Consider the following 26,349-nt stretch of genomic DNA (forward strand, 5'->3'; position numbering starts at 1 on the left):
TTTCTCCTGCCTCCCAAACTTATTGTCAATGTACTTTAACCCTCCTTAAATCTCCCCCTTTGATTCTGATATATAAAATAAGGGGTAAAACTGCCATTTTCCAAAGCACTTTCTAAATCTGTTGAGAATTTGTTTCCCAGCAATAATTGTCAGTTTGACTTAAATAAACTCATAAAAAGTTCTGGCCCTGGCCAGTTGGCTCAATGGTAGAGCATCGGCCTGGTGTGCGGAAGTCCCGGGTTCAATTCCCGACCAGGGCACACAGGGGAAGCGCCCATCTGCTTCTCCACCCCTCCCCCTCTCCTTCCTCTCTGTCTCTCTCTTCCCCTCCCGCATCCAAGGCTCCATTGGAGCAAAGATGGCCCAGGCGCTGGGGATGGCTCCATGGCCTCTGCCTCAGGTGCTAGAATGGCTCTGGTGGCAACAGAGTGACGCCTCGGATGGGCAGAGCATCGCCCCCTGGTGGGCGTGCCGGGTGGATCCCAGTCGGGCGCATGCGGGAGTCTGTCTGCCTGCCTCCCGTTTCCAGCTTCAGAAAAATACAAAAAAAAAAAAAAAGTTCTTACAGGTTTGAACATTTCTTACAATGACAATATTTCTTAACCACGTTTGATCCACCAGGCACTAAGCAAAGCTCTCATTGGACCCTACTGTCTAGCAAAAGAAATAAAAATGACCATAAATGTTCCCGTTGGGGGTCGATGTGGAGGATGATGGGTATTTATTAATTATGGAATATGTGAAATAAAAACAGGAAGTTATGGATAGACAACAAAAGTGGTATCTGTGGGAGTCAGCGAACTGAGGAATTCAGGTTGCTGGTGGGTGTGAATGAATGAAGTGCATCCCAGGCTGAAGAAACCACGTGTGGAATGAAAACGCAGAAGGGAGCAACACAAGAATGAAACATTAGGCCAGTACTCAGACCACATTAGGGATTGTCTCTACCCCCAGAAAATTTGATGTCATTTCAACATTAAAAAATTATTCAATTTTAGAGAGAGGGAGGAAGAAAGAGAAACATCAACCTGCTGTTGGACTCATCCATGCACCCACTGGTTGAGTCTTTAATGCATCCCAACCAGGATTAAACCTGCAACCCTGGAGCATCAGGGAGACGTTCCAACCAAGCAACCCTGTCAGGGCTCATTTCATCATTTTAAACTCATAGCTTTTCATTTGGATGAGATGGAGGACCATTTATCAAAGAAGGACCAATTGCAGTAAAAAAATAATTGGAGATGGAGCTAAAAAGTAAAACTGAGTCTAGCAGAGATTAATAATCTTTGTTGACAAATCCACAAATGTTAGCTTGGATTAGGGTAATGGCAACAGGGGTAGGGTAGGTATTTAGAAGTAGAGGATATTTAAAAGACAGAACTAAATAAGGGAGAAAGAAGGGGTTGTGAATGTTTGCTAAAATTCTGACTTATTTGGAGAAATGATTATTTGAGGGAGAGAACAATGGATACGGACCAGGTTTTGCAAACACAGGAGTTCCATTTTGATTACCTAGTTATCTTGAGGCAATTTTTATCTTTACATAGGACTGACGGAATATATTATTTTATTTTTGCTTCTTTTCCAGGTGAGAGGAGGGTAGAGAGACACACTCCCACATTAGCCCTGACTGAGATCTACCAGGCAACCCCGTCTAGGACTGATGCTCTGCCCATCTGGGGCCATGCTCAAAACTGAGCTATATTTAGTGCCTGAGGTGGAGGCTTCATGGAGCTATCCTCAGCACCTGGGATGTTATGCTCAAACCAATCAAGCCATGGCTGTGGGAGGGGAAGAGAGAAAAAAAGAGAGGAGGGGTGGAGAAGCAGATGGTAGCCTCTCGTGTGCCTACTGGGAATCGAAACCTGGGACTTAACACGCTGACACTCTACCACTGAACAAACCAGCCAGGGCAGAAGAAATTCTTGAAAACATTTTGTTTAGGTATCATTAGTTACACTGAAGATAAATTTTTTTTTTAAATTTATTGATTTTTAGAGAGAGGGGAAAGAGAGAGAGAAGGGGGAGGAGCAGGAAGCATCAACTCCCATATGTGCCTTGACCAGGCAAGCCCAGGGTTTTGAACCGTGAAGATAAAATTTGAAGGCCCAGTGAAGGTATCTATTAGGTAGCTGGATCTTTGGGTCAAGTTCAAGATTCACGCTGGGCTGGTTCAAGTGTCTTTTTTTTTTTTGGGGGGGGGGGTTCAGACTTTCATGGAAAGTAAGTAAAACTCTATGACAGAGGATGAGAGTGCATTACAAAGAAAAAAAAAGTCCAGGACTGAGTCTGGAGGAACTCCAAGGACTGGATTAAGGATGAGACAGAAACCGAACAGCCAGAGTGGGAGAACTTGGAGTGGGTCCTATAGAAATTGCAATTAAGTATGGAATTAAATCTTTTTTTTATTTATTTTCATTTTCTTGTATTTTTCAAAATGAGAAGTAGGGAGGTAGAAACAGACTCCTGTATGTGCCCAACCAGGATCCACCCAGCATGCTCATCAGGGGGCGTTGCTCCGCCCATTTGGGGGCATTGCTCCATTGTAACTGGAGCCATTCTAGCACCTGAGGCAGAGGCCATGGAACTGTCCTTGGCACCAGGGCCAACTTTGCTCCAATGAAGCCTTGGCTGCAGGAGGGGAAGAGAAATAGAAAGGAGGGGGAAGGGCTTAAGCAGATAGGCTCTTCTCCTGTGTGCCCTGGCTGTAAATCGAACCCAGCACTTCCACAAGCCAGGCCAATGCTCTACCACTGACCTAGCTGGCCAAGGCCTTGGAATTAAATCTTTTGGCCTATGAAAGTCTAAGTAACCAACAACGGTATATAAAAAAACTTGTTTCTATCTCCTTCCATCAACTTTCTTAAACGGTCTTCAAGTTTTAACTTGGAATAAAATTCACCCAAGTTGGAAACCTCATGGGAGTTTTTCATTTTCCCTAACAGCTATACACACTACCAAAGCCTCTTCTTCCAAGTTACCTGGAAAGCCAGTTGATTTCACACTGTTCATACCTTGCCTCATAGTGTGGTCCAGTTTCACTGCCCTGCTTCCTGTCCACGCATTAAATGAATAGCAACCATGTTCCTGTTGCTTATAAGGGTCAAGGCCAAAACATCCACCATGGAGTATGCTTTGAAATGTTAAAGCACAGTAACAGCCAGAAAAAAGGCATAGCACAAGGTTTAATACAGTAAAATTTATGGAGTATGTCTCCCCTGTAAACTTACTTCCAGTTGAGTGAAGCAGTTAACCCTGCACACCAATCATCGCTCCTTCAAGTTTAATCACGCAACTTACAATTACCAATAAACCTCCTAGATCTGCAGTGTTGAATATGGTTGCTCCTGGTTACATATGGCTGGTCTTAATTAGAATGTTAAAATATATAATATACACTGAATTTAAAACATTTAAGTATGAAAATAAGAATGTACAATCATAACTAAAAATACTGACTACCTGTTGAATTATTTTGGATGTTGTACTAAATAGTTTCATCTGTTTAATCTTGACTACCAACTTTTAAATTGCTGTTCTACATCGTTCTGGTAGTCCAAGGTTTCGCATTCTACCCCTGATCAGGGCACATACAAGAATGAAGCAACGAACGCACAAGTGGAACAAATCAGTTTGTCCCTTTCCCTTCCTCTCTCTAAAACCAGTAAAATAAAAAAAAACAAATCACTACTCTAGATTAGACTGCAAATGGACTATGTCATTTAGTGTATGGCAAGCTCCTAACACTGTAGAGAATTACAGGAAGCAGTTAATGTGTACTGTGGTATCCATGATGCCTTACAAGTCCATGAAAATTTTTAATAAAATTGATTTGAGAAGGTATAGATAAAACTAAAAATTGGTAACTTGTGATGACATCAAAATGAAAACTCAGCCTGACCAGGCGGTGGCGCAGTGGATAGAGCGTCGGACTGGGATGCGGAGGACTCAGGTTCGAGACCCCGAGGTCGCCAGCTTGAGCACGAGCTCATCTGGTTTGAGCAAAAACCCACCAGCTTGAACCCAAGGTCGCTGGATCCAGCAAGGGGTTACTCAGTCTGCTGAAGGCCCGCGGTCAAGGCATATATGAGAAAACAATCAATGAACAACTAAGGTGTTGCAACGTGCAATGAAAAACTAATGATTGATGCTTCTCATCTATCTCCATTCCTGTCTGTCTGTTCCTGTCTATCCCTCTCTCTGACTCACTCTCAATCTCTGTAAAAAAAAAGAAAAAGAAAAAAAAAAAGAAAACTCAGGTGTCATTTCCCCCATAAACTTGACTTTGTCACTGTAGCATGAAGCCATTTCTCCACAGAATTATCCTACTCTGGAAAAACTAAATACTGTATTTACCAATCATTTCCAAAGGAAAAGATATTTCTAGGGAAAGATAATGAATGAAAAGATCTGTATGTAGTCCCCTCCCTCCACCAAATTTATGCCCTAGTCCCATGGTTGGCAAACTCATTAGTCAACAGAACCAAATATCAACAGTATGATTGAAATTTCTTTTGAGAGCCAAATTTTTTAAACTTAAAACTATATAGGTAGGGCCTGACCTGTGGTGGCGCAGTGGATAAAGCGTCAACCTGGAAATGCTGAGGTCGCCAGTTCAAAACCCTGGGCTTGCCTGGTCAAGGCACATATGGGAGTTGATGCTTCCAGCTCCTCCCCCCTTCTCTCTCTCTCTCTCTCTTCCCTCTCTAAAAATGAAATAAAATAAAAATTAAAAAACCCCAAAAAACTATATAGGTAGGTACATTCCTTATCGAGGTAGCACTCGCACGTGGTATTCTGTGGAAGAGCCACACTCAAGGGGACAAAAAGCTGCATGTGGCTCATGAGCCACAATTTGCCGACCAGGGCCCTAGTCAATCTAGTGACAGAGTTAATCTCCTAATGTTTTAGTACTTTATGCTGGAGAAGACTTCAAAGGGCTAATGAGCAAAGGGCATACAAAGAACATGTTATAAGGCACTTTATTAAAATAAAAGTGCTAACATCCCTTTAAAGTATTATTCTATTTCCTGAATAACATATGGAATATTTAACAAATACTGTACACCAATTCTGTCCCTTATATTAGGAAAACAGTATCATCTGGATAAATTTACTTCACCCAACTTTCCTTTACATTTTTGTTCACTATGGCATTGCCAATAGTTTTTTATAAAAAGGAATTTTTAGCCAGTGCTTTCTAATAGCAATTGCAAAATGCTACAGAAACCATAAAACAAATTAAAATAAGAATTCTAGGTAACTTAAATTAACACCAGTTTTGAGAAAACCATTTTTATTATCATCACCAACCAGCTTATTTGTGCTGGATTATATACCAAATGGCCAGATCTTCTAAAGAACATCTACATAACATTTCTTTCATGTTTCAAGAGATGAAAATAACTGTACAAGGTTAAGTACAAAAGTACACAAGACAGCGGACACGAAAAATCATGTATAAGATTTTATCCCACCTGCAGCTTTTTATATATTTTGAAAGTAGAATTCATAAACTAAAAAATATTGTCCACCTATAGTCAGTCTGTCAAGTTTAATGGAAGTGGGTTTAACCTAATTACAACACTAACACCAGTATCACTGATCTGATATTTACAAAAAAATTGTATTTTTCAATAAATTAAAGTCAATGCAACACCCATGCAAGCTAGAATGCTAGCTGTTTGGTGAACAAGGACCTGATACCAGAACCAGAAGTCTAGAAAGTTCCAAATGTTAAGTGTGATCTTTTTCAAACTGCATCCATTCCTCGCATTGATGATGTGAAACCCAGTCCCATTCCTCTTTGTGTGTGGGTCTGTGACCTTGCCATTTCATACTGAGCATCTAGATTTCTAAATACTTCTTCCTGTTGCTTCAGAGTTTTGTAACTTTCTTCATCAACTGAGCTACTTCCAGCCTCATCTTCACTCTAAGTATCAGAAAGGAAAGAGTAAAATGAATTCAGATGGAAACAGAAAGTGCTTCTCTCATTTCACAGTAACAATAAATCACATTTTTAGGGTACATATTTGACTTCAATTACTCAGCTCCAGGCATTCACTCTACACCTATGTTCTTTCTAGGCCCTGGGATGGAAAAAACATCAACTTCATGTTGGCAGGCATGATGAATAGCACACAGGATGCCAGATAGTGTCATCAGCTAGCTCAGTGCAGCTTCATTTAAGCCAGATTATCTATCCCCTTCAATGAAAAACCAATTCCTCAGAAATGACTGAGAATCTGTGGACCTTCCCAGGTTGGATAACATCTAATACTGTATCTGGGTTCCACTTTACTCAGCAAAAATTCAATTTTCTACATTTAAAAAAAGAAAAAAGGGCAAACTTTCTCAAAACTTCAAAGTGTTCTCAACAAGTGATAATGTATTAATTGTGAAATTAATCTAGAAAACAAAAAACAGTACTCAAGAGTTGACACATTATTAAAATAACTTTGAGGTGAGAATCAAATGTTACTCTGAAAATGTTAGTATGAATTTTAATACAGTAAAAAAATACGTGTATATATATATATCTATACATACCTTAATACCCATTAATTTCCTAAATTTGACGTTTTGGTCCTTGTTTCCAAAATTCAATTTTTCCCATATTTCAGCAGACTGGGATTTGTCCTGTTAAGAAACACTGAATTTTTAGAACATGTAAAGTTTAAGTATCTTTTACTAGGATATTAGATCTTTCCATATATTAGTATAAAGTAAAAGAAACAATAGCATTTGTAATATTCTATATCAAAGGGATTTATAATTATATTAAAATGTCTAGCTCTGGCTGGATGGGCATCACCCCGAAGCACAGAGGGAATCCTGGTTCCATTCCCGTCAGGACACATACAGGAACAGACTGATGCTCCTATCTCTTCCTCTCTAAAACCAATAATTTAGCCTGACCAGGTGGTGGCGCAGTGGATAGAGCGTCGGACTGGGATGCGGAGGACCCAGGTTCGAGACCCTGAGGTCGCCAGCTTGAGCGTGGGCTCATGTGGTTTGAGCAAAACTCACCAGCTTGGACCCAAGGTTGCTGGCTCGAGCAATGGGTTACTCGGTCTGCAGAAGGCCCGCGGTCAAGGCACATATGAGAAAGCAATCAATGAACAACTAAGGGGTCACAATGAAAAACTGATGATTGATGCTTCTCATCTCTCTCCGTTCCTGTCTATCTGTCCCTATCAATCCCTCTCTGACTCTCTTTCTGTCTCTGTAAAAAAATAAAAATAAAAAAAATAAAACAAAACCAATAAATTAAAAATACACATACCCTGGCTGGTTGGCTCAGTGGTAGAACATAGGGCCAGCATGTGCAAGTCTCTGATTCCCAGTCAGGGCACTCAGGAGAAGTGACCATCTGCTTCTCCACCCTTCCCCTGTCCTGTAGCCATGGCTCAAATGAGCAAGTTAGCTTATTGGCTTGGGTGCTGAGGATAGCCCAAGGCCTAGCCTCAGGCACTAAAAATAGTTCTGTTGCCAAACAGCAGAACCAATGACCCAGGAGGAGGTTGTTGGGTGGATCCCAGTTGGGGAACATGGAGGGTCTTGTCTCTCTACCTCTCTGCCTCTCACTTGATTGGAGCCTCTTTTTCCTTAACATAGTGTTACTGGTTTGCTTTGAAAACCTGACCTAGAATCACGCATTTGTTCCAATAATAAATATCAGTGACAAATTAAACTATTCCAATCAGGTTCTCAGAAGAAATAACCAAATTATTTCTTTCCAATTCAAAGTTTTTCCTAAGAAATAAATGACAAAAGAATAAAAGAACTTACCCCTTCTTTCTTGCCTTGCCAAAGCATTTTCCTTTTTTTCTCTTGTTCAGCAAATTTCATTGGGTTCACAGCTGCTGGGTTATAGTAGCTAGGCACTGCTATTCCAGTCTCTGCCAGAGCTTTCGCCTGCAGGGCTGCCATCTGAGCTGCCATCGCTATCTGAGGAGTTACTTGCGTTCCTGACGCCAACAGGGCAGCAACATTGAGAACAGAACCTCCGGTAGCCGCAGCTGCTGAAAGAGGTTAAGTATGACTTTAACTAAAACTTCTCAATCAACAATACTCCATTATTTATATAAAAAGAGAGCCATCACCAAATATAATGAAATGACCGAGCATTAATTAAAAAAATAAAAGCAAAAACATTTTACCAACAATCACTGAATGTATTCATTGATAGAAATATTTCTATATATGATCTCATATACAATATAAAGCATTTATTTTTTTTTAAAAAATAATTCTTATAAACACAAAACTTTTATTATGTATGGTTCTTTAGTCTACAAAATGAGTTCAGACATTTAACCATTTTACAATAATTTAAATATATTAAAACAAATATTATGCACATTAACAGATACTAAACAGAAAGACTTCTAATTACATACATCAGTCCAGAATATAAGCTTAACGAGTTTTTAAATTTCATTATTTCCATAAATGGCGGCGTATAAAAGACACCTGTAATAACGGCTGAAGTGCTACATGAAATAAAGTCACCATTTCTTTGTCAAAATGATCTGCATAGACTAAATTAGAAATATAAATGCATAGTTTATGAGGTAAGAAAGTAACACTAACATGTTCATATTTCAATAATTAAAAAAAAAGACGTTATAGCCGACTGAAAAGATACTAGGAATCATAGTTGATTTTCTTCCTATTAGTTTTCTGAACTTTTCTAATTTTCTATAAAAGAAATGCCATACTTTTGTAGTAAAAAAAAAATTACCTGCAGCTATTTCTTGTTGTTTCTGTTTTTCCACCATTTCCTTTTCTCGCTGTTCTTGTAACTTCTTTGCCCTTTCCAACCTGTCAGAACATTTAAATAAACATAAAATAACATTTAATATATACCAATATTTACCTTTGTATTTCTGTGAGACAAAACACATTATCTGAAATTTTAAATTATGTTTAATACTATCCCAAATTGATATCTGCATGTGGGGGGAAAAACAATCACTCTTAAGAAGCTATCAGTCACAGGCAAAAAGTATTTTAATCCTGATTTTAAACATTTTTAAATTCACTAAGTAGCCAAAAACTGGAATAAGTTTCACATACAGTTCCCACAGAGAATCGTTACAAAATAAAAATCGTTTAAAGTTTATCAGTGCTGATTACAACGATAAGGATAAAATGAAATCTTGCAAAAAAAGAAAATATTAAAGCTGAGAAGGTCTTAGAGTATGTTAATATTCATCAACAATGTTTAGATTTACCAAATACTTCTTGAGAGGCTGATGAAGAATTAAGGCCAATCAATATGCAAATGTTTACTGCATTTATTTTATTTTTTAAGTTTAAAGATTTTCCTTTCTTTCTCTTAATTTTTTATTTTTAGAGAGAGGAAGGGAGAAGGAAGAGTAAAATTTCAATCTGTTGCTCTTTGCGCAGTGACTGGGGATCAAACTGGCAACCTTTGTATATCAGGCTGATGCTCTGAGCAACTAAGCTATCATGCCAAGGTGATTTTTGCATTTAAATAGCCTTTTTTATATAGCCTTGAAATTATTAGTAAGAACATTTTTTTATTTATTTTATTCATTTTTGAGAGGAGAGAGGGAGACAAAGAGAAAGAGAGAGAGAGAGAGAGAGAGAGAGAGAGAGAGAGTAGAAGAGAAAGACAGAGAGAAGGGGGGAGGATCTGGAAGCATCAACTCCCATATGTGCCTTGACCAGGCAAGCCCAGGGTTTTGAACCGGCAACCTCAGCATTTCCAGGTCGACACTTGATCCACTGCGCCACCACAGGTCAGGCAGTAAGAACAATTTTTAAAAACCAATCCCTTCCAGCCTGACCAGGCGGTGGCGCAGTGGATAGAGCGTTGGACTGGGATGTGGAGGACCCAGGTTTGAGAACCCTAGGTTGCTGGCTCAAGCAAGAGGTTACTAGCTCGAGCAAGGGGTCACTCGGTCTGCTGTAGCCCCCGGTCAAGGCACATATGAGAAATCAATCAATGAACAACTAAGGAACTGCAATGAAGAATTGATGTTTCTTATCTCTCTCCCTTCCTGTCTGTCTGTCCCTATTGGTCCCTCTCTCTGACTCTGTCTCTCCCCCACAACAAGAAAAAACAAAACAAAACAAAAACCAATCCCCTCAAAAATGGGTACACAAACCCAAAACTGCCATCCTCTACAGTCTAATAAAAGGGGGCCCCCTCAGTATTAGGAAATTACTTTTAGCAGCTTAAAAAAAAAATCATTAGCACCTGACCAGGCGTTGGTGGTGCAGTGGATAGAGCATCAGACTAGATGCCAAGAAACCAGGTTTGAGACCCCGAGGTCGCCAGCTTGAGTGCAAGCTCATTGGCTCGAGCAAGGGGTTACTCAGTCTGCTGTAGCCCCTCACCCCCATCAAGGCACATATGAGAAAGCAATCAATGAACTAAGGTGTCGTAATGAAAAATTAATGATTGATTTTTTTTTTTTTTTTCATTTTTTCGAAGCTGGAAACAGGAGGCAGTCAGACAGACTCCCGCATGCGCCCGACCGGGATCCACCCGGCATACCCACCAGGGGGCGACACTCCGTTGCATCCAGAGCCATTCTAGCGCCCGAGGCAGAGGCCACAGAGCCATCCCCAGCGCCCGGGCCATCTTTGCTCCAATGGAGCCTCGGCATGCGGGAGGGGAAGAGAGAGACAGAGGAAGGAGAGGGGAGGGGTGGAGAAGCAGATGGGCCCTTCTCCTGTGTGCCCTGGCCGGGAATCGAACCCGGGACTCCTACACGCCAGGCTGATGCTCTACTGCTGAGCCAACCGGCCAGGGCCTGATTGATGCTTCTCATCTCTCTCCGTTCCTGTTCGTCTGTCCCTATCTATCCCTCTCTCTCTGTCCCTGAAAAAAATCATTAGCAAAGAAACTGGAAACATGAAACACAAATTCATCCCAAAACAAAATAAAAACAAATGCTGCTTCACACTAAACTGACTAAACATGCTGCTAAGTCAGTACCTACTTCCTATAAGGCAAATCCTAAGTAATATTATCTTCATAATCAATTCCTGAAAGAGAAACCTTTTTATGAAAGATTCCATGACTTACAGATTATAAGTTAAATAACACCCCTTTCTCCTTTGAATGTGGTATAAAGGGGCAAGGACTAGAGGAAAGGCTTTCTGTTCTGGGGAGCTATGGCTATTAAAACACAGTGGTAATAAGTTGTATATTAGGTTTTAAGTTAGAAAAAAAAAGTTTTAGATGCCTGTTGTAGGGTGGTGGGCATTGGAGAAGGTCACATGGGGAACTCAGGCCCAGGAACTTTGGCTAGGACAGCCCACAACCAAGCGCACCAAAAAAACTTCCCAAGAGCCTTTTGGAAAAGAGCGACACCTCTGTCAGCCAGTGACATTTTACCACGTCATTAAATTGATTACACTAGGGACCCTTTAAACATCTCTCATGCGGGTCACCCCTTCGACTTCTCTGACCCCCTAACCCCCCCGGGACCAGAGAACATCGTCCCGGCAGCGTGGTACTTAATAAAGCCTTTACTATTCCACACTTTGTGGCTACGGCCCCTTCCTTCCTTCTCGGAGGGGAACAATACCTTATACCTCTAACAGTTTCAAGTGCAATCAAATTCAAAAATTAAAACACAACTAATGTGTAGTAAATAAGAATAAACTTTACAGCTTAAAATTGTGGTAAGTTATTTCCTGTTTCTGTTGCTGTTTCAGAATGATAACATGCCTGACTGCTACTGGTCGCACATGTAAAATGGCCCCGCAAGCCTGGGACTGACATCATTCACCAAGGTGAGCAGAGTAAAGAGGGAGCTCACACCTTTGCTGCTGCTGCTGCTCAGCTGGAGTTTCTGCCAGGGTGGGGTCACAGGGCAGCAGCCCATCAGGTTACATTGTGATAACTGTATTTTTGTAATAAAAAAAAAAAAAATACAAACTCAATTTCATTAAAAAAAAAAATCAAATCCAGAAGAGTATAGCAGTTTTTAGAATATGGGAAAACCTGTAGAAGGACGTGGATTTTACTTGACTGCTGGCTTATCCAGAGAGGTAGTTCTTTCAAAGGTTCGGAGATTTTAGTCAGACAGCCCTGCTGCGTGGTCCCATGCTCACCCATCTTCGAAACATTAGAAAATTTAAAAGTACACTGGTCTCCCTATGATCTCAGCAGTATAATTGACAAGACAAAATAAACTGGCTTTTAAGAAAACCTATTCGCATAATCCTTATTGTTTCAGAGATTCTTTTAATGAAAAAAAAAAAAAAAGACAAAGCAGGTTAGCAGTTTTAGATGCAAAAATCAAGAAAGTTCTTAAATCAGATTTAAGATTTTAAAAAATGTTTCAATTTCAAACTAGAAATATTTAGAAGTCTCGAGTTGAGAAAAATGAATCTTGAATCATGAAGGAAGAGAAACCATTGCAGACATACAATCTTCCCACCGCTGTGCAGTAAGTCAATGTTTAAGGTAAGAATTGAACCACTCACTTAGTTCTAGATCACAAAAGTGTGAGTCTTTATGGTTAGATTTTATTATTGCAATTATCCTGACTGAAAGCATTCATTTGTCCACACAATTGAGCATCTACTTCAAGTTGAAAAAGGAAAAAAAAAAATGCATCAAACAAAAAAATATACCTACATACCTCCTAGCTAAGGCTTCTTGTGCATCCATTGCTGTGTTCCTGCCTCTGAAGGGAGGTGGACTAGGAGTTCCACTTAAACTTCTGCTAAATCTTCTTGGTTTCTCAATTCTCTTTTTTCTATCTCTGTAATAAATCATATTTTACATGTTTCAGTATGGCCAAGTAATAACTTCAATGAATCAAAATTATATTTATATGGTTCAACAAAAATCAAAGTTCACAGAAAATATATTTGGACCCCTTTCCTTTCCACCTCTGTCCTACATCTTCTACAGACATTCGAAGTTCCTTATGTATACGGTTAGTTTACTTCAAGTTCACTAGACATTCTATCACAGATGAACATTTAGGTTTATTGCAATCTTGCTAGGCCTAGTGGTGGGATGGATGGGGTAAATGTTCCTAGTATTTTAACTTACAGTGAATAGATGACTAAAACAAAATTAGAAAAATAAAGGATAAAAAACAGGCATTCATTAGAATAAAAAAGTATCAATAGTCAAAACCAGAAATGCTGCCTGACCAGGTGGTGGCACAGTGGATAGAACGTCAAATGGGGATTTGGAAGACCCAGGTTCGAAACCCCCAGGGCGCCAGGTTGAGTGCAGGCTCATCTGGTTTGAGCAAAGCTCACCAGCTTGGACCCAAGGTTGCTGGCTCGAGCAACGGCTCACTGGCTCTGCTGTAGCCCCTCGGTCAAGGCACATATGAGAAAGCAATCAATGAACAATTAATGTGCTGCAACCAAGAATTGATGCTTCTCATCTCTCTCCCTTCCTGTCTGTCTGTCCTTATCTGTCCCTCTCTTTGTCACATAAAAACAATCACACACACAAACAAAATCAGAAATGCTATAATGATCTGAATTGCCCAAATGGCAATTAAAACGTTAATGATCAAATACATGTACCTTAGAATCACTGAATCTCATAATAGATCAAGTTCAAATTGATAAAATACTACAAACTAAAACCAGATTAAAAACTGATAGTGATTAACAAACCAAATTATTGTAATAACGTAGTCTGCTTTTCTCCATATTTCAACCTATTATACTGACTTAATAAAAAATTAACAAAATGGTTTCCCTTTACTTTAGTATGATCTATGACTATGAAAATAATACAATGTAATTGTTACATAAAAAAAACATATCTTTTGAATATTAAGAATTAAAAATTCACACCTTTAAGCTTATTACTGTCTCAAGGAATTTAAGCCTCCTCTCAATCAAGACAGGTTTGAACTAAGCTCATCTTTATTAAGAAATTAATTTATTGGGGTTACATTGGTTAAAAATGTTGTATAAGTTCAAGTGTACAATTCTATAATACATAATCTAAGCTGATTATTATGGGTATCTGAGATAAGCACATACGATGACTTTTCATTCAGATACATTTGGGACCAGGTCCAGATTTTACCACTTAATAACTATGATTTTGGGCTTCCGGCCAAGTTTTTTGTTTTTGTTTTGTTGTTTTTTTTTCCATTTTTCTGAAGCTGGAAACAGGGAGAGACAGTCAGACAGACTCCTGCATGCGCCTGACAGGGATCCACCCGGCACGCCCACCAGGGGCGACGCTCTGCCCATCCTGGGCGTCGCCATATTGCGACCAGAGCCACTCTAGCGCCTGAGGCAGAGGCCACAGAGCCATCCCCAGCGCCCGGGCCATCTTTGCTCCAATGGAGCCTTGGCTGCGGGAGGGGAAGAGAGAGACAGAGAGGAAAGCGCGGCGGAGGGGTGGAGAAGCAAATGGGCGCTTCTCCTGTGTGCCCTGGCCGGGAATCGAACCTGGGTCCTCCGCACGCTAGGCCGACGCTCTACCGCTGAGCCAACCGGCCAGGGCGCTTCCGGCCAAGTTAATTAGCCTCTCTAAGTCCCATAGGCTTAACTCAGAAAACAGTAGTTTTGATAATCGGATATGCTAATATGTGGAGAGAGCTATGCTACAACATATAGAACACAGTAGGGATGCAATAAATGTTAAGCTGTTATGATTATAAAATAAACTTGATGAATTCAGTGCATAAAACAAATAATTTTAGCAGAACAATGTGCATCTGTACTTCACAAGCAATCTGATCAAATCAGGATATATAAGAATGCTCTGAAGAAATTTAGGGTTTTGCCTGACCAGGTGGGGGCACAGTGGATAGAGCGTCGGACTGGGATGCGGAGGACCCAGGTTCCAGACCCCGAGGTCGCCAGCTTGACCGTGGGCTCATCTGGTTTGAGCAAGGCTCACCAGCTTGAGCCCAACCAGGGTCAATGGCTCAAGCAAGGGGTCACTTGGTCTGCTATAGCCCCTCGGTCAAGGCACATATGAAAATCAATCAATGAACAACTAAGGAATCGCAACGAAGAATTGCTATTTCTTGTCTCTCTCCTTTCCTCTGTCTGTCCTTATATGACCCTCTCTCTGACTCTGTCACCAAAAATAAATAAATAAATAAATAAATAAATCGGGGATTCTTCTTTCTTATCAGGATATCATTAATCTGTAAATTAACTATGACCCACAATGTAAACATTCTCAGATGGACAGACCACAAACAGAGCATGTGAGAGGCTTGATTTTAACCAAGACAATTGAATACCCACCGACTTCTACTCCTTGTCCTACTCCTGCTTCTACTCCTATGCCTGTGTCTCGATCTTGAGCGGGAACGAGATCGAATCCGACGTTTTCTTTCCCGGCTTCTGGATCGTGATTTCTTCCTCTCTCTGCTTCTAGATCGTGACTTCTTCCGCTCCCTACTCCGGGACCGAGACTTCTTCCGCTCCCTGCTTCTACTACGATGACGCCTAAAATGAAAGAATACAAATTTGTAGTTAGTGGTGTGTCTTCTCAATTATAGACATTATGAGTTTTCTATAGTATATACAGTCGAGACAGGTAATAAACTACACTGTATCGTACACACAAAAAAATAGTTTGAGGTTTTTAATAGAGCTATAACAAAAAAATTGACTTTTGTTCTTGTTTGTTCTCTTAGCAAACACAATAAATATGTCAAGAATGCAATGCATCCCACCTCAATTTAAGATTAATAATTTAAAATCTATTGCAGCTCCTGGCCAGTTGGCTCAGTGGTAGAGCATCAGCCTGGTGTGTGGATGTCCCAGGTTAGATAGCCAATCAGGGCACAAAGGAGAAGCGCCCGTCTGCTTCTCCACCCCTCCACCTTTCGCTTCTCTCTCCCTCCCTCCATCCCTCCCTCCCTCCCTCTCTTCCACTCCTCCTGCAGTGAGTTGGCTTTGGGTGCTGAGGATGATTCCATAACCTCTGCCTCAGGCGCTAACAAGAGTTTGTTGCTGAGTAACAGAGCAACACCACAGATGAGCAGAACATCATCCTCTAGTGGACTTGCTGGGTGGATCCCAGTCAGGGCGCATGTGGGAGTCTGTCTCCCCTCCTCTCACTGAATAAATAAAGTAAAATCTACTGCCTTACTAAATAAAATACTTATAAAATTTAAGAATATACTACTGAAATATTTTGACCAAATCTGATACCACACATTCCCAACAAAATCTCCTAATACATATTAAATACTGGCTTCTTAAAACAAAAATCCTGGCCCTGGCCGGTTGGCTCAGCGGTAGAGCATCGGCCTGGCGTGCGGGGGACCCGGGTTCGATTCCCAGCCAGGTTACACAGGAGAAGCGTCCATTTGCTTCTCCACCCCCGCCCCCCCTTCTTCCTCTCTGTCTCTCTCTTCCCCTCCCGCAACCAAGGCTCCATTGGAGCAAAAGATGGCCCGGGCGCTGGGGATGGCTCCTTGGCCTCTGCCCCAGGCACTAGAGTGGCTCTGGGCGCGGCAGAGCGACGCCCCGGAGGGGCAGAGCATCACCCCCTGGTGGGCAGATCGTGGATCCCGGTCGGGCGCATGCGAGAGTATGTCTGACTGTCTCTCCCCGTTTCCAGCTTCAGAAAAATACAAAAAACCAAACAAACAAACAAAAAACCCCCACAAATCTGAGCTATGACTTAGTTTCTCAAAAATCTTTACAGCCTGACCAGGCAGTGGCGCAGTGGACAGTGTTGGACTGGAACACGGAGGAACCAGGTTCAAGACCCCAAGGTCGCCAGCTTGAGCGCGGGCTCATCTAGTTTGAGCAAAGCTCACTAGCTTGGACCCAAGGTTGCTGGCTTGAGCAAGGGGTTCCTCAGTCTGTTGTAGCCTCACGGTCAAGGTACATATGAGAAAGCAATCAAGGAACAACTAAAGTGCCACAACAAAAACCTGATAATTGAACCTTCTCATCTCTCTGTGTTCCTGTCTGTCTGTCCCTATCTATCCCTCTCTCTGACTCTTGCTGTCTCTGTAAAAAAAATATAAATCTTTACAGCTATACCACAAGAGATAACTAAGATTAGAATTTAGTAGCAAATAAATCCTATATCAGTAATTTTAAAGGGATCATTATATTGGCTTAAATTTTATAAACATAGTTCAGCAACAATTTTTTCATGACAAAATAAGATAAATAAAAAAACCCAAAGGCTCAGTGGATAGAGCATCTGCCTGGTGTATAGCCATCATGGGTTCAATTCCTGTTCAGAGCACAGGAGAAGTGACTATCTGCTTCTCCCCTCTCTGTTCTCCTCCTACAGCCAGGGCTTGGACTTGTTCAAGCATAGCCCCAGGTGTTGCGAATAGCTCAGTTGGTCCAAAAGAGCCCACCTCAAGTGCTAAGAATAGCTTGGTACCAAACATGGTCCAGAGCAGGGTTGCCAGGTGGATCCCGACTGGGTTGCACAAGGGAGGCGTCTCACTATCCCCCCTCCTCTCACATTAAAAAAAAAAAAAAAAAAAAAAAAAAAAAAAATCCAGAGAAAAAAAGTTCAAATAAACATAGTTGTAAACTATGTTAAGCACAATCCCTTATCCTCAAGCCTTGGACACCGTATTTTTGCCCCAAACACTTCTCTATCAGTGGACATTAGTGAATAAATGACTAGATTAACAAAAAAAAATCAATGTTGTAATTAATTAAGATTTTGGGGGATAATGCCGGTTAATGAGAAACTTTATGCAATTTAAGTGCTCTTTAAAAGGCACTAACTTATAAACACCCAAACTAGTTACCTTTCACGAGACCTAGATCTTGAGTGACTTCTGCCTCTTGAAGACTTTCTTTCTTTGCGTTTGTGTCTGTCCTCACCGTTTTCAGATGAATTTAGTCGCTCTCTTCCTTTATCAAAAGAATGTTCTTTGTCATTATGTTCCTCAGACTTGTGTTTCTTAGCGGGTTTATCTTTGGATTCATGTCTTCTTGCCTGTTTTAAGAAGAAGTTGGTTCTTTCAGGAAAATAGTGCAACAAAGAGAGTTAGTATGGGGAACAGTAGACAAAAATGTTGTGATGCAACATTAGTAACCTTAGGAATGTGTCGCAAATTTAAACAATAATCTAGTTTCACATCACCCACATATTGCAGATGTATATTACTAGCTTTAGTTTTTCTTTATAATCCCCCAAATGTAGTTTCCTCCCACAAATGTTTTCAATACTATAATTAAAACAATTTTTAAGGTTGAAAATAGGAACCCTTAATGTCTTTTTAATCTAAAATAAGGGAAGTACACCTGTATCAAAAATTTTCCCAACAAACCTTTGAGATGAACAGACCACGTATATATTATCAACTTCTAAATACAAAGCACACATTATTTGAAGTTTAAATAGCTAACCATAATGAAGATAATAAGGACACCAGAAATGCACCAGAGAATGCATTTCAAATCAGGTAGCTAAGTAAAATTTTACTACATATCAATATTTTCTGCTATTTCAAATTACTTAACGCAGAGTTGAAGTGTCCTTTTTATAGCTATTGTGTATTGTCATGTCCTCTCTAAATGACGTCTCTTGATTTTTCTCCCAATGTCTAAACTGTGAGGCAATCACTTTTCATCTTGCATTATCCCAAGAGGCTTGGAGTTCTATTATATTTCATGTACCTAGGACAGAAAATGGCAACCATATCTGTTTTAATTTTTACGCACTCAAACTAGGTATAACATAATTAATTCCTATACCATTACATAATACATACTTCTCCCATACTCTTAAAGATTAAAAACCAAGGCAACATAAGCATTCATACATTATAAACTTAAGATTTAAAAACAATGCAACATATGCGTTCGACTAAACTAAGAATATGATCAAGTCGCCATCCTACACTCACATACTTAATTAGAAGTACAGAACATTATATTTCCCCAAGTAAATATATGTCAAATCCATCCTGTAGTTAAAAGCTTAAAACCCTGGACACCTTAGAATCACAATTTTAAAGCTGGAAGGTAACTCAGACCCCCTAATTCCTTTTGCTTTGTGTATAACTAAACTAAGATCTAAAGTCACAAAGCCATACAGCGGCAGAGCTGAACACAGACCCATATTCTTCTGATGCTCAGGCCACTGCTTTTCTACAACAGACACTTATTTCACGTTTCCCAAAATAGGTCACAAGGTATTTCTTTACACCCAATATTAACTTTTCTTAAAAACAAGAAAACTTGGCTAAACATTTCAGAACATGCATGCTATATCTGAAAATAATCATAGTACGTAATTTATTATTTTGCAGGAAAAAAAAGAGTCCTGGAGACACAGCTAAATTTTAATTTCATTGCCAGTTCTCTCTACCATGAGCTTAAAAAAAAAATATTCCTTGATTTTGCCAATTACCGGCAAACTGTAAAGGTTTTAATTGGTTAAACTTCCAAAGGTGTTGTTTATTTCAAACCAGTTTTTAAAATGTAACATTACTATTAATTAAAAATAAAAAACACCACCATTTAAACCCTTAACTGATTTAAGATATACTTAAGGGAAATAGGAGTTTGAATGACTAATAGTTACCTTATCATGAAGTAGGCTTATTATTTTGCTATCTGAGTCTGCAGCGTCTTCAGTTCAGTCTCTTCGCGCATTAGCACGCTGAGTATGATTTATTATAGAAATGTTATCATGTGAGCTAAACAAAATAGTCATTTTTCACAAAAACTCTCCTAAATTAAAAACTTAACAGAGCTTCCATTAGGGGAAGAGGTGAAGTCCCTGCCCACATTTGTTTTAGGACCCTTGCCCAGCCCCCAAAAGACTCTGCCCTCTGTTTGGCTGCTACTTCTGCTCTCCCTGGTTTCCTCACTCTTGTCTTCTCGGGTGGGTAAGTTAATTCTCTACAATACAGCTGTTGCTTTTCTTTTTCCTCAAGTCTTGTTATTGTTGGCACTTTTCTAGCTAACCCTTACTGACACTTTCACTTCAAAATTCAATACCATTATTAGAGAAATAGAACTAGTTTACCCCTGTTATCTTCCATAAAGAAAATGTAGCCCACAGATATTTGGTGTATTGCTCTTTAAAAATCCTGAGCAGTCATCAGGCATAAGGAGACTCGGGACCTCGGATTAATGGAAGCTCTGTGTGACAGGCCTAAAAAAACCAGTTATATTCTTCAAATGAAAATTTTGTGAATATTTTCACAACATAATAAAATTAATAGTTTTTGAATGATCTTTTCACATAAACAACTATCTTCTTGAAAAATGATGAATCCAAATCATGCTTATTTTATAACCAAATTAACCTTTTAAATGTCAAGTTTTGGTACTTACCTTGACAATATCATATATTCACACACAAACATTTCTACCAAATACTTTATAAGTATTTTAAATTGCCTATTCACTACAAAGTGTTAATTACCTCTTTGCTTCTGCTCCGGCTCCTATGTTTTCTTCCTTCGTTATCTATAGACACACAAAAATTCGCCATAAACAAAGATATAGAAACATCTTAAACACAAATTTCAATACTCACAGAACAATTTCCAGTCTATTTGACTAACTAAAGATTCTACATACTAGTCAGTCCTCCAAAGACTTTTACAGCAGAGTAGGATTATTCTACTACATTAACACTGTTCGTATCTGAAACAAATCAAGCAATCTGAACAAACCAGAACTTGACTGAGACTGAAGCAATAAAGATAAGGTTCCATAACAAGACAAAACACTTTTTAAGGTGATATTTTACAAAACAATCTGATAAGTAAGCCCATTGTTTTTCCTATTCCGTAAAGAATTTATAAAGAGGCTTATTGGAGGCAAACTTAAAAACAAACAAACGAAGAATGTAAGAGCAAAACAGACTGAATTAATTTGATATAAGTAGTCAAAAGGATGTTATAGCTTAGAAAAATTTCCATTCAAAATCATTTATAAGCAATACTATAGTTTCAAATATATAGATAAAAAATTAATTTGAACTGTACTGTTACTTAACATCATCTTTAGAAAATGGCAATACTAGTTTAGCCTGACCAGGCAGTGGTACAATGGTTAGAGCACATGATGCAGAGTACCCAGGTTTGAAACCCTGCGGTCACTGGCTTGAGCAAGGGGTCACTAGCTCTGCTGGAGCACCCAGTAAAGGCACGTATCAGAAAGGAATCAATGAACAACTAAGGTGCCACAATGAAGAATGTTTCTCATCTCTCTCCCGTCCTGACCATCTGTCCCTCCCTCTCTCTCTCTCTCAAAACATATCAGTGTAGTTTTTTCTAAATAAATGAATAAGGAACATTTCAAAATGTCAAACTTATTGCTTCAGAAATATTTTAGCATTAAGTTCAAAAACAAGGTTAAAAATGTTATCATAACTTACATCAATGTGAAATAAAAGTTCACAATAATATACCATTGTCCAGGCTGCAGTACAACTTTCAACATATTTTGACAATGTTGCAAGAATGAAATTTAAACATCTTAGGGTTAACAAATAATTACTATGACACAAATTTAACATACATTGTTGCCTTTGAACCAGCTAATAAAATTTCTACATTAGAACACATATTTCTCATAAATGAAAAATTCCCCAGAAAATTACCAATGGACTTTCATTATTTCTAAACTGGTAAGAACACAATCCTGGGCTTGCCCGGTCAAGGCACATATGGGAGTTGATGCTTCCACCCCCCCCCCCCCCCCACCCGTCGCTCCCTCTCCTCTCTAAAATTAAAAAAAAAAAAAAAAAAAAAGCACCTCTTACCTAAGAGTGTGCCTTATAATTAGAGCAATAAACAGTTTATGTCTAATACATGTTTACACATAGATTTTAACAAATGCTGGTAGTGTTTTGACCATTTCTAACTATTCATACCTGACTTTCGTTTTCTTTCTCTTGACCTTGACCGTGATCTTGAATAATGATGTTTTGAGGCTCTAGGAGAAACAGATACATCAGACTGCTCTTTTTTCTTATCTCTATCTGGGGATGTCTTTTCTGGGGCTAGTCCATCTCGTTCTGTATCACTAGCCTAAAAAGTGTAAGAAAAAATGGTTATTAATTACATTAAAAATATTACCTTCCTTTAAAAGAGGGGGCAGGGAAAGAAGGGAAGATAGCCATTCTCTTATTTTACAAAAAAACCCCAACCAATCAACAAATAAAACAATCCCACCCATAAATCAGAATGGCTGATTTCCAAATAGCTAAATATGCTTTGTATCTGATAGGCCTGAATAAATTGAAATGACTAACCCAATGCCAAAGACATTTGGAATTAGGCTAATACATCTTTAATTTTTAACCATTACTTTCATAACTTTCAAAACAATGGGGGAAGAAGGAATAGAGCTCCAAGTATTTCTAATTAACATTCAGAGAACATATAGTCCATTTTAAAATTGTATCAGCCAACTTTACCAATACTTTAAAAATGAGCTATTAAATGAGACGACTATAAAATCTTAGAATAGTAGAGTGAACGCTTCTGAAAAGAGTAACAGAAAATTAACTTACCTATCTGAGAACCCAATCTTAATTTCATTAACCCTCTTTAATGAAAACAGCCCCTTGGCACAGTGCTGCGGCAAAGTATGGTCTGCCTCTCCTCACATATGCTCTGGGCTACGGAAACATTAAATTGTTTCTGCTTAAAAGCAGTTTATAAATTACCACAATATAAATTTTAAAAAATTAAAACAGTAGTCAAAGTGTACACACTCTTTCCCAGACCTGATTTATCTCAAAGAGTAGGCTCCTTCATCTAAATATCACTTGTTTTCCAGTTTACAGAGGCAATTTCATGTCTTGCACATAACTACATACGCTCAGAACAAAAATAAATCAATGCTTGAGGAATTAATGAATTTTAGCTATTAGTTTTCCATTAAAATTATTTCTGTGACTCTGATGAACTGTGGTCCAAATTACAAATAGTGTACCACATAGGAAGACACTGATTTAAATGAGTCACAGAATAGTTAACATGCCTGGGGAGTTGGTTACCTAGGACACAGGCTAGCAAAATATGGCCCTTGAGCTAAGAATGGTTTTTACATTTTTAAAATGCTTGTCAAAATGAGTGAACAAGCTAGTCAAGCCAGCAAGGAATGTGACAAAGACTCTCTGTGGCTCACAATGCCTAAAATATTTATAATCTTGTCCTTTAAAGACGAAAATTGGATAAACGGAGAATCTTTATAAATTTTCAGCAGGAACAATCACATAATGAAATTCTCCCCTTAAGGAGATTAATTCAGAAAACAAAATATGAAGTAAACCAAATGGGAAATATTGTATTTTATAGATTGCATTATTTCAACAACTATTTACCGAGTATAAAAATGTGCCAAACTCCATGCTAGACTCCAGGAATAAAATGATAAAAGGGAAGGATTTACAGGTCAGTTAGGATTCAAGACATAAATTATGTTTAGCCTCTAATAACAGGACCAATAAAACCTTCCTAAGAAACGGAAGAAAGCACCTAAATACAGGAGAGGCTCTCGTCCAAGCATATGTGCTTCCAGTTTACTGAGTATAAGTGATTTCTGAAATCATTAAAGTTTTGTGATGAAAGACGTTTCACTTGACTTCAACGTTCTCATTTTATAGATGAGATCCAGCAATTAACTGATTCAGCTACTGTAGTGTACACTTTGCTGTCTACTATTAATGATGCTGTATCAAATTAAGGGTGACTCTGATTTTCACATCATTGGTCCTTTTATTCTTATTCTCTACCTCCTCCTGATCAGCACAGGACTTTTGACCTGCTCCGTTTCCGACCTGGGCCGGTTCACCCCTTCTTAGGCAACCTGGTGGTCCCCGGCTCCTGGGAGGTCTCCATATTGATGCCGAACTTAGTGCGGACACCCGATCGGCATAGCGCACACTACAGCCCAGAACTCCTGGGCTCAAGTGATCCTCCCGCCTCAGCCTCCTAGTAGCTGGACTACAGGCGCGCGCCACCACGCCCAGCTCTCTACCTCAAGGACTTTCGCATACATCTATGATGCACCAAGTGCTGGTAACCCTTACACTTGATAAAGAAACAATCACAAAAACTTGAAGCACTGCTATCTCTTCTTTGCAGTGCATGCCACTCCAAGAGAGCATTCCAGAACTACTGGCACATCTATGCACTCGTACAGAAATCATGACTAGAATTTAATACAACTTTTCCACTGAAAAGCCTACATCCAGACAGGCAGTTAAGTTTTTAGTCAATGGTTACATCACAAAGGCTAGCAACAGGGAAGTCAAATGCCAGGAGCTTAAGGGAAGGCACCCTGTCACACAGGCTGCCTGATTCCACCCAACAGCCATTTTCACCTGTAAAACACCGCAGGACTAAACCACCTCATCATTAGACAGACATGAACCATAGGCGACCACTTAGCTCATGCGAAATTATCATAAATACCCGCCAATCAGCTGAATATGAAAATGTCTCTAAAAACGCCTAAGCTTTATTTTGACTCAGTAGGGACCTCTATACGTAAACCTTAAATACTAACTGCAAAATTTCCCTGTACTCCAGCATTTCCTCTATTGGAAGGCCACCACTGTTTCTGGTTTAAAATCCCAATAACATTTAAGACATAATACACAAATCTTCTGGTGCAAGAAAATCAGCTGGATTTAAATACCAGGCCACTTCTCCAGGGAATTGTCTTTTTTTTATTAAATGAGAAACTGCAGATACAAATGTTTGGGATAATTTCATTTTTAAAAATATTTGAGCCCAAATGAAATACTATTTTTCTCTTTTTACTTGAACTATATTAAGAGGCCCAAAATACTATTTAAACAAAAGAAAACATTAAATCGATAAGTTGCATAAATACCAAATAGCCTGCCAACTGTTTGAAACCTTATTTAAAAAAAAAAAAAAAAAAAAAAAAGATTCTAAAGTCAATCAATTCAGTATGGAGAGGCTTTCTAATTCCCGATATCCCGAATAGCAGTGTAATGCTGGTGGTTTGAGGCCAGGCGAATTCGCGTTGGATTCTGGCAGACTGTAGAGGAACTGTGGAGCCGGAATTGGGGCCATACCCATTTACTGGAGGCTCGCAACGACCCGGGAGGGAATAAACAAAGCATCCCTACCCTTACATAAACTATATACGCGTGGCGCTGCCCCAGGCTCACGCACTAATCAGGCAAAGTGCTTGCAGCTCCGGTTAAAGCCAAACACCGTCCTTGAGGAGGAGGTGGAAAGTAAGAATAAAAAGCCCAACACCACCGCAACAGTCAAGTACACTATTTTCCAATAGGCTTACCAAGTGCTATTTACTTCTGAAAACGAGAAAAATCTTTTCAGTCAATGGAAAGGAATGCGAAACACCTGCATTGTCAATAAGGGCTAAGTAAAAAATGAAGTCATCCTACAATAACGCGCCCCATCCGGACCGGGCATCGCATGACCCCAAAGCAAGCTTTAATATTCATAAGTGATTATTTCATAACTGCAGTTTTTATTTAAGGTTACATGGGTCACACCGGAGAGTTATTATTACAAAGGAACGACGCCCGAGATGGGGGGCTTGATCCTAACGCTTCAACTAGACCTCAAACCGATGACATCACGGGCCGCTCCGAAAACGAAGCGTCGTCCAGGGCTCGTCGTTCCAAAGTCTTCCCCCCATGAAGTCGAATTTTCACTCCCTTTCACTAACACCTTCCCCAGTTCCCCACTGAGGAATAAACGAAGGTCTTAGGATGCTTCAACTAGAATCATCTTTAGTGGGTGCAATCAAAAGAAAAAAGAAAAAAATATATACCGCTCCAGGACTGCTCTTTTTACATTGTATCCCGTCCAGTCCATTTTGGACTCAACCTAGTTTTCTTCCCCATCGCCCTAAAGAAACTCCATGTAAACCAGCAACCAGAGAGCCTTCACGGAGGACAGCTCAGTGCGCCGAAGGGAACACGGAGCTGGGAAAAGAAATGAGAAAAGTTCTGGGGAAAAAAAAAAAAAAGACACTCCTAGCGGATCCCCACCCCCTCCGACACCACCTTCGTCTTCCCCCCCTTTACAGCAGGCAGCCATGATGGCGGGCGCAGAAGAAGGCCGCGGCGCCATTTTGTCCACACGCGCGGACAACAGCTCTGGGAGCCGTTCTAGCATTGTTTGAAATTAGTCAAAAAATAAATAAACAAGCCCCGGCTTCAAACTCAGATTCGGCACTTACCGCCATAGTCCAGAGTCCTGGCCGCTATAGCGGCGCCTCTGCTTGCTGCTCTCAACAGTACAGACAGCCCTGACGCTCAGTCACAGACTAAATGGCTCAGGCAAGAGACCCGGATGGCACAAAAGGGATGAGGCCCGTCGCGTCGCTCAGCTTGCTGGGAGGAAAAGGGGTGGTGAGAAGAGTTTCTATAGTGACGCGGATCAAGGC

The 26,349-nt window shown here is 39.8% G+C and overlaps 1 protein-coding gene across 3 annotated transcripts; it reads right to left on the reverse strand.

Moving 5' to 3' along the window:
* Positions 1-4,968: 4,968 nt before the first annotated feature.
* Positions 4,969-26,288, reverse strand: RSRC2 (arginine and serine rich coiled-coil 2). Of its 3 annotated transcripts, XM_066371061.1 has the most exons (12): positions 26,143-26,288; positions 22,463-22,570; positions 21,821-21,977; positions 20,363-20,406; positions 19,514-19,591; positions 17,730-17,942; positions 15,238-15,441; positions 12,633-12,755; positions 8,747-8,826; positions 7,792-8,024; positions 6,550-6,639; positions 4,969-5,932 (listed from the first exon to the last, which is right to left on the reverse strand). In XM_066371061.1, exons 5-12 carry the CDS (start codon positions 19,519-19,521, stop codon positions 5,753-5,755), a joined length of 1,131 nt encoding a protein of 376 aa, XP_066227158.1. In that variant the 5' UTR covers positions 19,522-19,591; positions 20,363-20,406; positions 21,821-21,977; positions 22,463-22,570; positions 26,143-26,288; the 3' UTR covers positions 4,969-5,752. The 3 variants fall into 3 exon arrangements, with proteins under 3 accessions (XP_066227158.1, XP_066227157.1, XP_066227155.1); XM_066371060.1 differs by lacking the exons at positions 19,514-19,591; positions 22,463-22,570 and having other exon boundaries at positions 7,792-8,021; positions 17,730-17,920; XM_066371058.1 differs by lacking the exons at positions 19,514-19,591; positions 22,463-22,570 and having other exon boundaries at positions 17,730-17,920.
* Positions 26,289-26,349: the final 61 nt, after the last annotated feature.

This window comes from Saccopteryx leptura, chromosome 2, assembly GCF_036850995.1.
Source record: "Saccopteryx leptura isolate mSacLep1 chromosome 2, mSacLep1_pri_phased_curated, whole genome shotgun sequence".
Lineage (NCBI taxonomy): Eukaryota > Metazoa > Chordata > Mammalia > Chiroptera > Emballonuridae > Saccopteryx > Saccopteryx leptura.

Excerpts from the sequence above, each read along its gene's own strand:
- RSRC2 (XM_066371058.1), bottom strand. Across the intron at positions 15,442-17,729 it reads AGATCTAGGTCTCGTGAAAG|GCGTCATCGTAGTAGAAGCA; the intron begins GTAACTAGTTTG and ends CTTTCATTTTAG. Across the intron at positions 8,827-12,632 it reads CAAGAAGCCTTAGCTAGGAG|GTTGGAAAGGGCAAAGAAGT; the intron begins GTATGTAGGTAT and ends ATGTTCTGACAG.